Source organism: Triturus cristatus, chromosome 8 (assembly GCF_964204655.1).
Source record: "Triturus cristatus chromosome 8, aTriCri1.1, whole genome shotgun sequence".
Taxonomy (NCBI): Eukaryota; Metazoa; Chordata; class Amphibia; order Caudata; family Salamandridae; genus Triturus; species Triturus cristatus.
In genome coordinates this window covers 449,421,744-449,434,078 of record NC_140591.1, presented here as the reverse complement: position 1 = coordinate 449,434,078, position 12,335 = coordinate 449,421,744, and the positions used below count along the sequence as shown (strand labels likewise).

Here is a 12,335-nt window from a genome sequence, read left to right as displayed (position 1 = left end):
GGGTCATTTCCCTTCTAGAGAAGCACTGACTGGTTACTTCTGCTGAATCATAGGTTGTTAGGTTCAGATCTCAGGGAGCAATTAAGAACATTTTCCATTTTTGAAAACTAAACTCCCAAATATCTTCCTCCCATTTTTCAACCTCTTGAAACTACTATAACGTAGCTAAAGTTTATTTCAAACAACATTTTAATAGGCAGTTTTATACTTCAAGTTGATCATGCCGTCTACAATGTGGCTGTGTCCCAAAGTCAACGAAAATAAGCATAGCCAATAGGTCTCGACTTTGGGACCTTATAAGTGTTTAGTTATCCAGCACAATATCCTTGGAGCAACAACATCAAGTGTTGCATGGCTAAACACTTATAAGGTCTCAAACGCGAGACCTATTGGCTATGCCAATGCTTGTTGCATTTAGAAATCACCTTACAGAACACAAAAACAGAATGGAATACATCAAAAGGGAAGCTGGACTGAATGAAAGAGCAAGGATTCACAGAGGAAATGTTTTGTTAAACTGATTACTTCATATAGCAGACAGTTGTTTCAAATACAAAAAGGTTATTGCACAACACTAATATATGCCTCGTTTCATCACATAATCTGTAATGAAATACTGCTAGTAGTTTACGCTAAGAAATGCAATTTGTAAGGCTGACTGATCAAAGCTGAAAAAAATATTGTTCAAAGAAATGATGCACCAAACAAGGCAAAAAGGGACATGCCCGTGATTTCAATGTTGCAAATGTGATATCACAGGATGGTCCTATGTAGATCACCTGTCTTAGTTAAGCAGCTTTGCATTATATAACATCACTATTGTAATGTAAGCATACTTTGCCATAGAGTAAACATTACATTAGTCAGACTTTGTGAAAAATAAAAATATTTATTAAGCGACATAAATCCACAATTGAGAGCAAAAATATAAAATTTAGACTCCTGCAAAACTTTTAATAGAAAACGGACATACCATCTCTCAAATGAAGTTTAATTTCTGTGAAGTAGTAATCCTGCCTCAAGCTGGTGATATAAAAAGGTTGAGGATGCTAGCCATCAAGCTTTTCAAAGGGAATTCCAGTAGTGCAATCCGTGCAACAGTAATGTACCTCTTGTAATCTGCTTCATCCCTTTAGGTAGTTATGAGCAAAAATGCACCCATGTTTGTATAATTTTACATCTGAGACCTAAGATCAAGCACCTTAAGCACCTTAATGCATGTTTTATCATGCTTAACATTTCCTCCCAAATAATCTTCTCTTTCAGCCCAGAAGATTGTGCAGAAGACGACGATGGTCAAGCCATTCCTGGAGCCATCCTCTTCACTGAAAGATGTGTTGCAAAAAGGATAGACCTCAATATACAAGGTGGGGACAAGTCATGTAATAGCAGAGACACTCTTCTACGCTGGAGTCCGCTCAGCACTGAGAAGCTGGAAGAGGTTGTGAAGGAGGCTAACTGTCTTGCAGCCAAGCTGGAGAAGTGTGCCATGCAGGAAAAAGAAAACAGTCATCTGTTAATAAATGGAAGCAGCTTCTCGAACCAGCCAACACCAGAGGGAAATCCTTTAGTAAAGGTCAGACTATTGCAGGAGGAAAGACATAGTCCCAAAGTGCCACGCAGTCCTAGGCGGGAAACCTTTTTTGTAATGAATAGTCCTTTGAAGGACCTGTTGCCCACTATAGATCTAGAGTCCGTGTCACCATTGGCTTCGCCTCTGAGCAGTCTTCCCTTGGAAAGTCCTTCGCCTCCAAGAACTGGAGAATCTCCTTTTCACACTTCACTTATTTCTAGAACTGTTGGATGCCCTCAGCCATCTGGAAAAAAAATGCAGAAGAAATCCACTCCGAAGCAAACGCCCACTTCCTCCCCGGTCAAGAAAACTCCAAGTAATTCTCAGGTATGTTAGCAGAAGCAAATCTCCAAGCAGGCATTCTTGCTATCCTCTCAACTAAATATTCCTTATTCTTGCACAGCTTACTATTAGCTTGTGTGCACAGCTGTGGGCTCTGAACAATAACATACAGAGGGGATAGTAAGAGCACTGAAGAAACAGTACGTACATTGTGTTTGGCATTTTATGTAACTCAGATTGACATAACTTTCGTGATTCCTAGATGGTAACATGGCTGGCTTAGTGGAACTCCGTAAAAAAATCAGAAACCTTGTGAGAAGTTGGCCTGGTATATGATGTTCACTAATTAAAGTGACCACCTTGTACCATGCCAAGCAACCCTTATGGTGTGGTTGTAAGTCAACCTTTTCAGACTAGCTGCCCTAGTGGTAGCGTAGGCTAAGCAGTCTTTGAGGCTAAACTCGTTAAAGCGTGTTAAGCAGGCTGTTTTACCACATGTAACCCCCCTTTATACCAATGAAAGGACACCACACAGATATATATTCAAAATATATATGTATTTATTACTCAAAGTATCCCCTAGACTCTTTATGAGCACAGGAGCACAAATCGTTAAACAAGAAAGTATTACAATATACAGAAGTTGCACTTTATATGGATAGGCCCTGGTGGCCGCTCAAACCATATACTAAAATAGTGGTATAAGTACCACGAACAGGAAAGGGAAAAGGCCTAGGGCCTCTAGAATCGCTGGGCCTACAAGGAGCTAACTTCAGTTAGTGACCAGGAGGTCCACGGGTCGCGTGTGCAGTGAGGAAAGTTACACGCGGGCTCCCATAGGTTTTCAATGGGTGCGTAAAAGTTCAAAAGTTACTGCTAGAAGGGTCTTCTGGATGGACTATGAACTTAAGACTTAAAACACAGACACTAGAGATGTTTCTCTACACTTGGGCACCGGAGTGCCAGCTTTACCTCACCCACAGGAAGCGGGTGCATAGGTCTCGAAGTGCGTCGGGTTTCGTCTATCTGTTCAATGGAGCCTGATGACAAAGATGCTGCAGGCGGTCGGTCCAGAAGAGATGCGGTGGATCCAAGGGTGGATCGGAGTTGTAGAAGACCTGTAAGCAGAGGGCACAGTGTTCACGGTCACTAGCCAGTGACCAGCGTGGCACCAGGTAGGTACCAGGCGATGTCGGGTGCAAACAGGTGATGAGGTGTAGCTTGTCTCTGCAGCCACGTGGTCCCTGAAGGTCGACGACGTCCAAGAGTCGGTTCACGAGCTGTCCCACGCAGGCTCTCGCTGTCGGCGGTGTCGGCGACTTGAAGGAAGCAACCAAGCCTTGGCAAAAGCAGTTGTCGCAGGAATTGAAGAAAGCTGATTACTCTGACCAGCAAGGTTAGAGGGGCTGCTCCTTTGGAGGGAAGCAGGGGCCAGTCTGGGGCAACCAGACCAGCATCGTAGTTTTCAAGTTAAGCCGCCAAAATGGCCACTAGCCAACGGGCCAGGGACCGGGCAGGCGCGTCGAGATGCAAAGTGCAGAGGGGCCCCACGCAGATCGTGGAGATGCTGGAGGGCTCACCTTTGGTGCAGATGCTGCTCGGATGTTGGGCTTCTCAGGACCCAAAGCACAACTTTGCCTCTGTTGTCGCGCTTGCAGCTTGTCGAGTGTCTTTTCAAGATGGCTGGCTCCACGTGTCTCGGTGCCTCCACGGGTTCCTTCTTTGCAGGGACTGTGGATCGGGCGGTGAGAGGTCTGGAGGTCCAGGTCTTGTCGGTCTCTGGGCTCGGGCTCCGGCAGGAGGCGGCGGCAAAGCAGACGTCGAGTTGCTGGTTGGTGCTTGCGTTAGCAAGATGGTCACTCCCTGACCATAGGGGAGATTTCCTTCTGTCCTCTGTGCAGCAGAGCGTCGAAGTTCCCGTCTTCTTCTTTGTAGTAAGTTGATTCCAGGATGTCTGAAGTCTTAGGACACAGCTCCTACCTTTAAGCGGATTCTAGGGGCCGGACTACCTGCTAGGTTCCTCCCTAAGGGTGGGACCAGGAAGGGGGGTGGTTACACCCCCAATCCTTTGTCCAGCTCGCCCCAGGTCCGGGGCTGGTGTGCCCCAGGACCGGTTTGAACTGGCATATGCACCGAGGCTCCTTGTGAGCCTCAGGCATGTCTGATTCCATTCAAGCCCTACCTGACCAATACACAAAATCCTGTCTGGGGTGGTGCTCGCACCTCCCCTGGCAGGAAACCCTTTGTCCATGTCTCCCAAGCTGGAAGGACTCCCAGCAGCAGGAGGGCAGACTTGTGTCTGTGGTGGCAGCGTCCATTTTGTGGAGCTGAGGCTATGTCTGATTTTACCCGGGTTTCAGGTACTGTACATGTCGTGTCCCTCTAGAAGGGTGGAATGCTAACCCCGTCGCCAGAATTGGCGAGGGGTTAGTATTCCAATTCGTATGACACCTTACTCGACATGTTTTGATAAAGCCAAACCAAAGATAGCATTTAACCGCGAGGTTCATAATGCACTTAAGAGTATATGGTATGGCGATATCTGGAAACGGTAGAAGGAAGTTGTTCCGACCACTGCAGACAGGCTCAGCTCATGCCAGAGCACCATCTCACATGGAACCAAGCACTCTGCCTTCAGGATTGTTAAGGCCTGCCATAGGAGTGACTTATAGGTTAACATGTGTCCCATTTAAGGTTAGGTATAGGTATACTACACCTAAGTAAGAGGTGGATACACCAACTTACCCCAGCTGAGTGATCAGCCAGTTGTGTCAAATTGTTAGGCCAGGCCAGGGATGGCACAATACATGCTTCAGCCCCTGGTAGGCCTTAGATACACCAATACCCTTGGTACCTAGTGTACACTGGTACAGGGGCTCACAGGGTGATCCAACCAATTGGGTATGTACCTAGGGTACATGGAGTCCATTTTATAGAGAGAGCAGATAGGCTGAGATCCTGAATGGCAGGATCTCAGGCCAACTAAGTCGAAAAACCAGCTAGACACTAGGCAAAAAATTGGGGGTAACCATAGACAGATATCCACCTTCGTACAAACCTGGAAGAAATGTAACTTTAAAGATCGGGTGAATATGGCTACCTAGTAGACCTGTTCACCTTCTGCGGCCCTTCCGTTCCATCAAGAATAAACACTTTGCATGGTGTGGGAGCATGTGGCAAAAAGCATTCCCTATACTGTGATCTCCTCTAGGGTGAAGTAGATCTGGAAAGAGAGAACAACTTCTAACTGTCTGACTGGCAGATGACATCTGGACAGTTTCTCTTGCCAAGCGTTTGGGTCATTTTAAGAAGAGGAGATTTATGGTGTACCGGACATACTTCTAAAGCACAACGTATGCTGTAGCTTTTTGGCCCTTTTCTATTGGCAAGGCTAAATTCTTAAATATTGCTGATCATCTGGAATAAGTAATAATTCTGATTATGTGGGGTTTAGTTTTAAGTAATTTTTTGACATTCACCACCTGGCATAGCTTAGGAAATTTTTAAGGTCGGAATTAGATAGGGTGGATGTTTTGTTTATTTTAGAGATATCAAAGATCAACTGTATGTCGTCCATATAAATGCCAAAAGAAGAACTAAGCTTGTGTACAACCAGTGCCAGGGATCTCGTGTAAATGCTAAACAAAAGTATTGGATGGAGCCCTAGGGTACTCCACATTTGAGTGATTTAGGATGGGCTCGAAAAGAAGGGCAAAATACTGACTGAAACATCTCTGTTAGAAAAAAGATAAAGTAATCTCGTGCCATTCTTTTATTCCTACATCTTGTAGACTTTCTACCAGGATGATGTGATCCATGGTATAGAAGGCTTTGGGTACGTCCAGCAAAACGAGAGCTCTAGCCTCGTCTCTGTCATTAAGAATTATTAAATCATCTAGAAAAAGTCCAGCTCAGCAATTTTCCATGGTTGAAATCCTACTTGATAAGAATTGAGCAGAACATTACTCCGATGTATATGAGTTAATGGAAAAAAGGAAAACTGAGCAACTATATTGGAAGAAAACGAATTATGGAAAACCAATTTTAAGGCAAGACAATTACAAAGAAATTAAAATAAGTTAAAAAAAATAAGGACATTTTAAAGGAAAGATCATTTTAATGAAAAAATCAAAAATTATATTTAACATGGGTGAATTTTAGGGGTAGTGAGCGTTTTTTTGGATTCAGGGATGAGTGATGTTTATAGGTAATGAGAAGTTTTAAGGGGTCAGTGATAGATGAACTTTATGCATGCAAAAGGGTGTTTTTAAGGCTCAAGAATGAGTGAAGTTTAGGGGCGGTGAGGCACTTTTAGAGTGCTAAGATGGGTGGAGTTTATGGCTTGGAAGGGTTTTTAAGGTTCGGTGATGTTTAGAGGTGGTGAATGTTTATTTTATTTGCGGAGTTCGGAGTGCTTTACAACATGGGGGAAAACACACAGTTTAGCAGTAGTATACAAATTGATTCCTGGCACATCGGAAGTTGCGGTGCGCTGAACAGCATTGAAGCGGTACAAAAGGGGGTGGTGATGGAAGGAGCATCAGAACCAATCAAACGCTCACACCCAGTCAACAGATCTGGGTTTGATCCATCACCGTTCTTTAGCCCACTCTGCCACCCCAGTTCAGACATGGCCATATGCAAATCAGTCTGACCCTGTGCCTCATGGGAACAGTCCAGCCCGAACTGCCAAGCCATGCCTTCCCTGGACCGGAAACAAGCTTCCTAGGACCGGTTTCTGGCATTTCAGCCGTCTTCAGCCAGGCTTGCTTGAATCCAGTGGCAAAGTGAGCAAGGGACTCACGTCTGAGCATACCCTGCCAACTTATGGCGAACAAAGCGGTACAAAAGGGGGTGGTGATGGACGGAGCATCAGAACCAATCAAACGCTCACACCCAGTCAACAGATCTGGGTTTGATCCATCACCGTTCTTTAGCCCACTCTGCCACCCCAGTTCAGACATGGCCATATGCAAATCAGTCTGACCCTGTGCCTCATGGGAACAGTCCAGCCCGAACTGCCAAGCCATGCCTTCCCTGGACCGGAAACAAGCTTCCTAGGACCGGTTTCTGGCATTTCAGCCGTCTTCAGCCAGGCTTGCTTGAATCCAGTGGCAAAGTGAGCAAGGGACTCACGTCTGAGCATACCCTGCCAACTTATGGCGAACAAAGCGGTACTGTTCCCATGAGGCACAGGGTCAAGACTGATTTGCATATGGCTGGGTTCAAACTGGAATCGCATGGTGAGCAAAAAAACGATGGATTTAGGCCCAGATCTCTGTACTGAGGTGAATGTATGACATTGTTCTGCATTCTGTCCATCAATTGTTGTTTTTGCATTTGTCACCCCGAGTGGGACGGGTATGCTCAGACGTGAGTCCCGTGCTCTCCATGCCACTGGAATTAAGCTATCCTGGCTGAAGAGGGGTGAAACCCCGAAACCGGTCCTAGGATGCTTGTTTCCAGTCCAGGGCGAACCTGGCTTGGCAGTTCGGGCTGGACTGTTCCCATGAGGCACAGGGTCAAGACTGATTTGCATATGGCTGGGTTCAAACTGGAATGGCATGGTGAGCAAAAAAACGATGGATTTAGGCCCAGATCTCTGTACTGGGGTGAATGTATGACATTGTTCTGCATTCTGTCCATCAATTGTTGTTTTTGCACTGAACAGCATTGAAGGCACGGAAGACACAGAATGATGCAATAATGAGCGCGCTAAACAACATTGAGGGCAAATAAGACATGGAATGTCGCACTAGTAAGCACAAAGACTCAAGCCGTGCCTCCCTTAGGGAGGGTGGATAGAGGGACGAGTCCGGAAGGGGATGAGGTAGAAGTCTTACTGACAAATTGTCTGTGTCGTGCAGCCTGCAGGCTTGAGAGTTTCGGCAACAGCTATCCCTTCGGGAGAGAGCGGTTGAGGAAGAGGTCTTTGAGCTGTCTTTTCAATTGTATGAAGGAGGGGTTAGTCCTGATATGGACTGGGATGGAGTACCAGATTTTGGGCGCGTTTCCAGAAAAGGAACGGGAAGCGTTTTTTTGTTTGCGGGTTTTTGGAGGTATGAGGAGTAGAGTGTTGGTGCTCCTGAGGCTCCTTGTCTGGCCGGCTTTCTTTTTTTTTTGCAGAGTTTTATATAGCGCGAACTTGACCCGAATCCGAATCAGGTATCAGAGCGCTTTACATAGCACCAGTTACGTTACATGAGGACACACATTAATTTTTTGTTAGGCACGGGGAGATTAAGTGATTTGGCCAGAATCACAGGGTGTTCAGTGTCATTACCGAGATTCGAACCTAGTTTCCGAGGTCGAGCGCCCTAGCCGTTAGGCCAACTCCTCTCCCCAACTCTTCTTGAGTTTGGAGGCCAGGGAAGCGGGTTTCCCTGTGTGCAAGGCATTATGCGTGAGGCAGGCCGTTCTGAAGTTGGCACGCATTTCAACTGGGAGCCATTTTAGCTCTCTGACTGCGGGCGAGATGTGATCATATTTCTTTACTCCAGTGACCATTCTGGCTGCTGCATTGAAAGTTGTTCTAAGTGGAGCTAAGTGGGATTTTGCTGTATGTGTGAGGGAAGCATTCCAGTAGTCTAGTCTCGACAGCACCAGGTATTGAGTAGCTTGTTTGAGGTCGTTGGGCGGGATGAAGGGTTTTATTTTGTTGAGTAGCTTCAGGTTGAGGAAGGCGCTCTTTGCAGTGTTCTTGATGTGTTTGTGCATGTCTAGTTTTGGGTCCAGGGTGATTCCCAGCGGTTTTACAGAGTCCGTCAGGGTGAGATTGTGTTGAGAGCATCAATTGTTTTTATCCATTCAGCGATTTGGGGGTTCTCCTCTTTGTTGGAGATGAGGAGGATTTCCGTTTTGTCCTTCAATCAATCAATCAATCAGGGGTTGGTAAAGTGCACTACTCACCTGTGAGGGTCTCAAGACGCTGAGGGGTGGGGGGGTGTAGGGCAGCCCCAACTCAGTCCTTGTTGAGTTTCAGGGGATTTCGTGATAGCCTGTGTTGGACTTCTCTTAGAGTGTCATTGAGTCTGTGAATGTCATCAATGGAGGAGGTTTCAAGCTAGATCTGGGTGTCGTCTGCATATAGGTGGAAGGGGATGTTTTTGTTTTTGAGTATGGAGGTGAGGGGTTCCATGTAGATGTTGAACAGTTGTGGGAAGAGAACAGATCCTTGGGGGACACCCCTGTTGACAGGGTGTAGGTCAGACAAGAAGTTTCTGATTTTTATTCTTTGGGTGCGGTTCTGGAGAAAAGAGGAGAACCAGTTTAAAACCCCCTCTTCTGCACCTACCCTTTCTTGCAGTACCTTGGTGAGTAAGATGTGGTCAACCGTGTTGAAGGCAGCAGATAGGTCCAGGAGTATGAGTAAGGAGCATTGGTCCGTATCGAGAGACATGTGTAAATCGTCAATGACATTGAGGATCCCTGTCTCCGTGCTACAGCCTTTTCTGAAGTCTGATTGATGGGGGTCTAGAAGGTTAGTGCAGTCTAGGTGTTAAGGCAATTGGAGGAGAACACACCTTTCCAGGATTTTAGCTAGGAGAGGAAGATTGGAGACAGGCCTGAAGTTATTCAGATCACTAGTGTCTAAGCCCGTTTTTTTGCAGTAATGGCGTGACTTGGCCAACTTTGAGGCAGTACGGTACGACTCTGGTTCTTAGGGAACTGTTAATGATCTTGGTCCAGAGAGGGGCTAGGGAGAGTTTGAGTTTTTTGGCCAGCTGGGCCGGTATAGGATCCAAGGCGTGTAATGAGATTTTGAAGGTGGAGATCAATTTGAGTATCTCTGCTTCTGAGATGAGGTTGAAGGATTTCCAGTGTTTTGGGGGGAGCTTGGGGAGCTCATTTATGAGTCCTTGCGTCACTTTTGCGCCGCCGGTGCGTCACTTTTTGTGACGCATCAGCGGCGTAAAAACTGTACCTTGTTGCACCATATTTACAAAGTGACGCATCTAGGAAGATGCGTCACTTTGTAAACCCCTGCGCTACATTATACCTGCGGCAGGTATAATGTATGCAGGGTGAGCGTTCCCACGTAAGTAAGCATCGTAGAAGTAACGCAGTGAAATCTACGAGATTTCACTGCGCCACTTCTAGGGTGCAAATGCGTCAATATCTTGCGCCTGCCTCACAGCAGGCGTAAGACTGACGCAGGCCCTTTCACATGGGGCTTGCCCCATGTGAAAAGACACATTGCTGGAGTTGCGTCACTTTCTTGACACACTCCAGCAATGCGTCACTTTTGCGCCTACAGATACGTCAGAAATACTGACGTATCTGTGACTCCTTGCGACATGATGCGCCATACTGTAAATATGACGCATCATTGGAGTCGCAGGGAGGGCGCAGTGAAAAGTGACGCATCACTGTTTTCACGCAGTGATGCGTCACTTTTCACATATGAGGTCCTGGGTGTGGAGGCTTCAGTTTCTGGGGACACGCTTTTGTAAGGGGGATTGAGGTTGTCGTCTAGGGAGACCTCAATCTTGGTGATTTTGTTGTTGAAGAAGTTGGCGAAGTTCTCACACAGGTCTTTGGAGGCCTGAACTGAGGATGAAGGGGGTTTGGAAGTTTGTTGTCTGATAAGGTTGAAGAGTTCCTTTGGGCCTATTTTTTGCGTTGTCCAAAGCATTACAGAAGAAGGAAGTCTTTTCGTTCTTGATGTGTTTTTTGTACTTCCTGCGTATTGATTTGAGCTGGTCGCGGAGGATTGTGGACGGGTTGTTCCGCCAGAGTCTTTCTGCGGCTCTTAGTTGTCTTCTTTCGGAGTTTATGTCTGTGTTAAACCAGGATCTAGATGGAATGTTTCTGGTTCTTTTTAGTTTCAGTGGCGCTATTTCGTCTAGAATGTCTGTCATGGATGTGTTGTAGTGATACATGAGTTCTGTTGTGTTGAGAACCTCTGTGGAGGTGGGAAGAATTGAGTTTAACCTTTCCTCCCAGTCAGCCATGGGAATCTGAGTTAGATTTCTCACCCAGTGGGGGGGTCTTGTGTAGGGGGCTGGTCTGGGATCATTTGGTTGATGTGGAATAAGATGATGTGGTGGTCAGACCAGTCAACGGGCAGGATATGGTCGATGGTGACTAAGTCCGGTTGGGCAATAATGGCATCCAGGGTTGATCCTCTGTTGTGGGTTTCCTCTGTGCAGTGCTAGGTTAGGTTGTTATTGTGTAGGAGCTCGTTCAGGGTTTGGATTAGCGAGTCGTTTTCCTTGTTCCAGTGAATGTTGAGGTCCCCTAAAATAAGGCTGTTGGAGTCCCGGAGTGAACAGTGAATTATCAGGTCGGACAAGTGATCTCCGAATGCGGAGGTATTGCCAGGCGGATGGTAGAGGAGGTGGCAGAATAGTGTTTTGTTGTAGCTTGTCTTAATGTTGGCGAATAGACATTCAAAGGTGTTGTAATTGAAGGTGTTGATTTCCGTCACGGAGATTTTGTTCTTGTGTATGATTGCTACACCCCCACCTTGCTGTCTTTTTTCTGTATTTGTTGATGATTGCAAAGCCTGGGGGTATCGGCATGTCCATGATTGGAGAGGAGAACTCATTTAGCCATATCTCTGTGATGAACGTGATGTCGATGTCATGGGTAAGTGTTACAGCTCACCGGCAGGGCCACAAAAGAACACTGACTCAGCCCGTTCCGACGCACAAAACTTGAGGGAACTACATTTCCCAGCAATCTCGGTGCGACGACGTTTATGACGTCATGACGCGCGTGAGACATCACATTTTAATGCATCCAGGGCGGTGAAACGCTGCTGCTTACTTTTCCCGGAGGGAGCCGCGCTGGGTGAAAGAGGCTGGTAAGGGTGCAAAAGCACCGCCCACTTGTATTCCTGCACTGTACTCTGGTCAGCGCCATGCTCCGATTCATTTAGTGGTTGTGTGGGGGTCAGACCTTCGTTTGGTGTTGCTCCGTTGGCGGAACCATTTGCCGGTTCCTTGCGGAGCACACATTCTCTTTGGAGCCCCACTTCCGTGCCTCTCGCGGAGACGAGAGGTGAACCTTGTGCCCGAACGGCACCCTTTGGCTTGCCTCTGTACCTCTTGTTGGTTGTGGGAGGGGCAAGAACGCAAAACTCGTGTTTTCCCTGTTGGGGAGTGACCAGCAGCTCTTGTAGGGAAAACGCCTGTTGTTCTTCAAACGGGGCAGGACTGCCCAAATCGTCTTTCCCTGTTGGCGAGCGTTTCATGGCTGTTGCAAGCAAAGGATATATATTGATTTAATTGCATACAAACTCTGATTTAATACTCACCGCTAAGAACTATTAGTGACATTGCGGTATCACGTATATTTTTCTTTGGCATACAAGTGCTGGACCCAGTAGATCAGTTCTATCCAAGTCTCATTGGAATTGCTGGCTGGATTGGGGTCTTTTTGAGTTTATGGAATGTGTACACTGGTCGTGTAATTTATGCTGGTTCCTTTATATATTTCCAATAGCAGGGGTATAGCGAGTGAGCAGGAGGACGGC

At 46.5% G+C, this 12,335-nt stretch overlaps 1 protein-coding gene across 2 annotated transcripts in view; it reads left to right on the top strand.

Moving 5' to 3' along the window:
* LOC146802288 (uncharacterized) overlaps positions 1-12,335 on the top strand; it is a 197,403-nt gene that overhangs the window by 128,176 nt on the left and 56,892 nt on the right. For both annotated transcript variants that reach the window (XM_085621859.1, XM_085621858.1), the window contains one exon: positions 1,267-1,900. In XM_085621859.1, the coding sequence (XP_085477985.1) occupies positions 1,267-1,900 (634 nt within the window). The remainder of the gene's footprint in view (positions 1-1,266; positions 1,901-12,335) is intronic.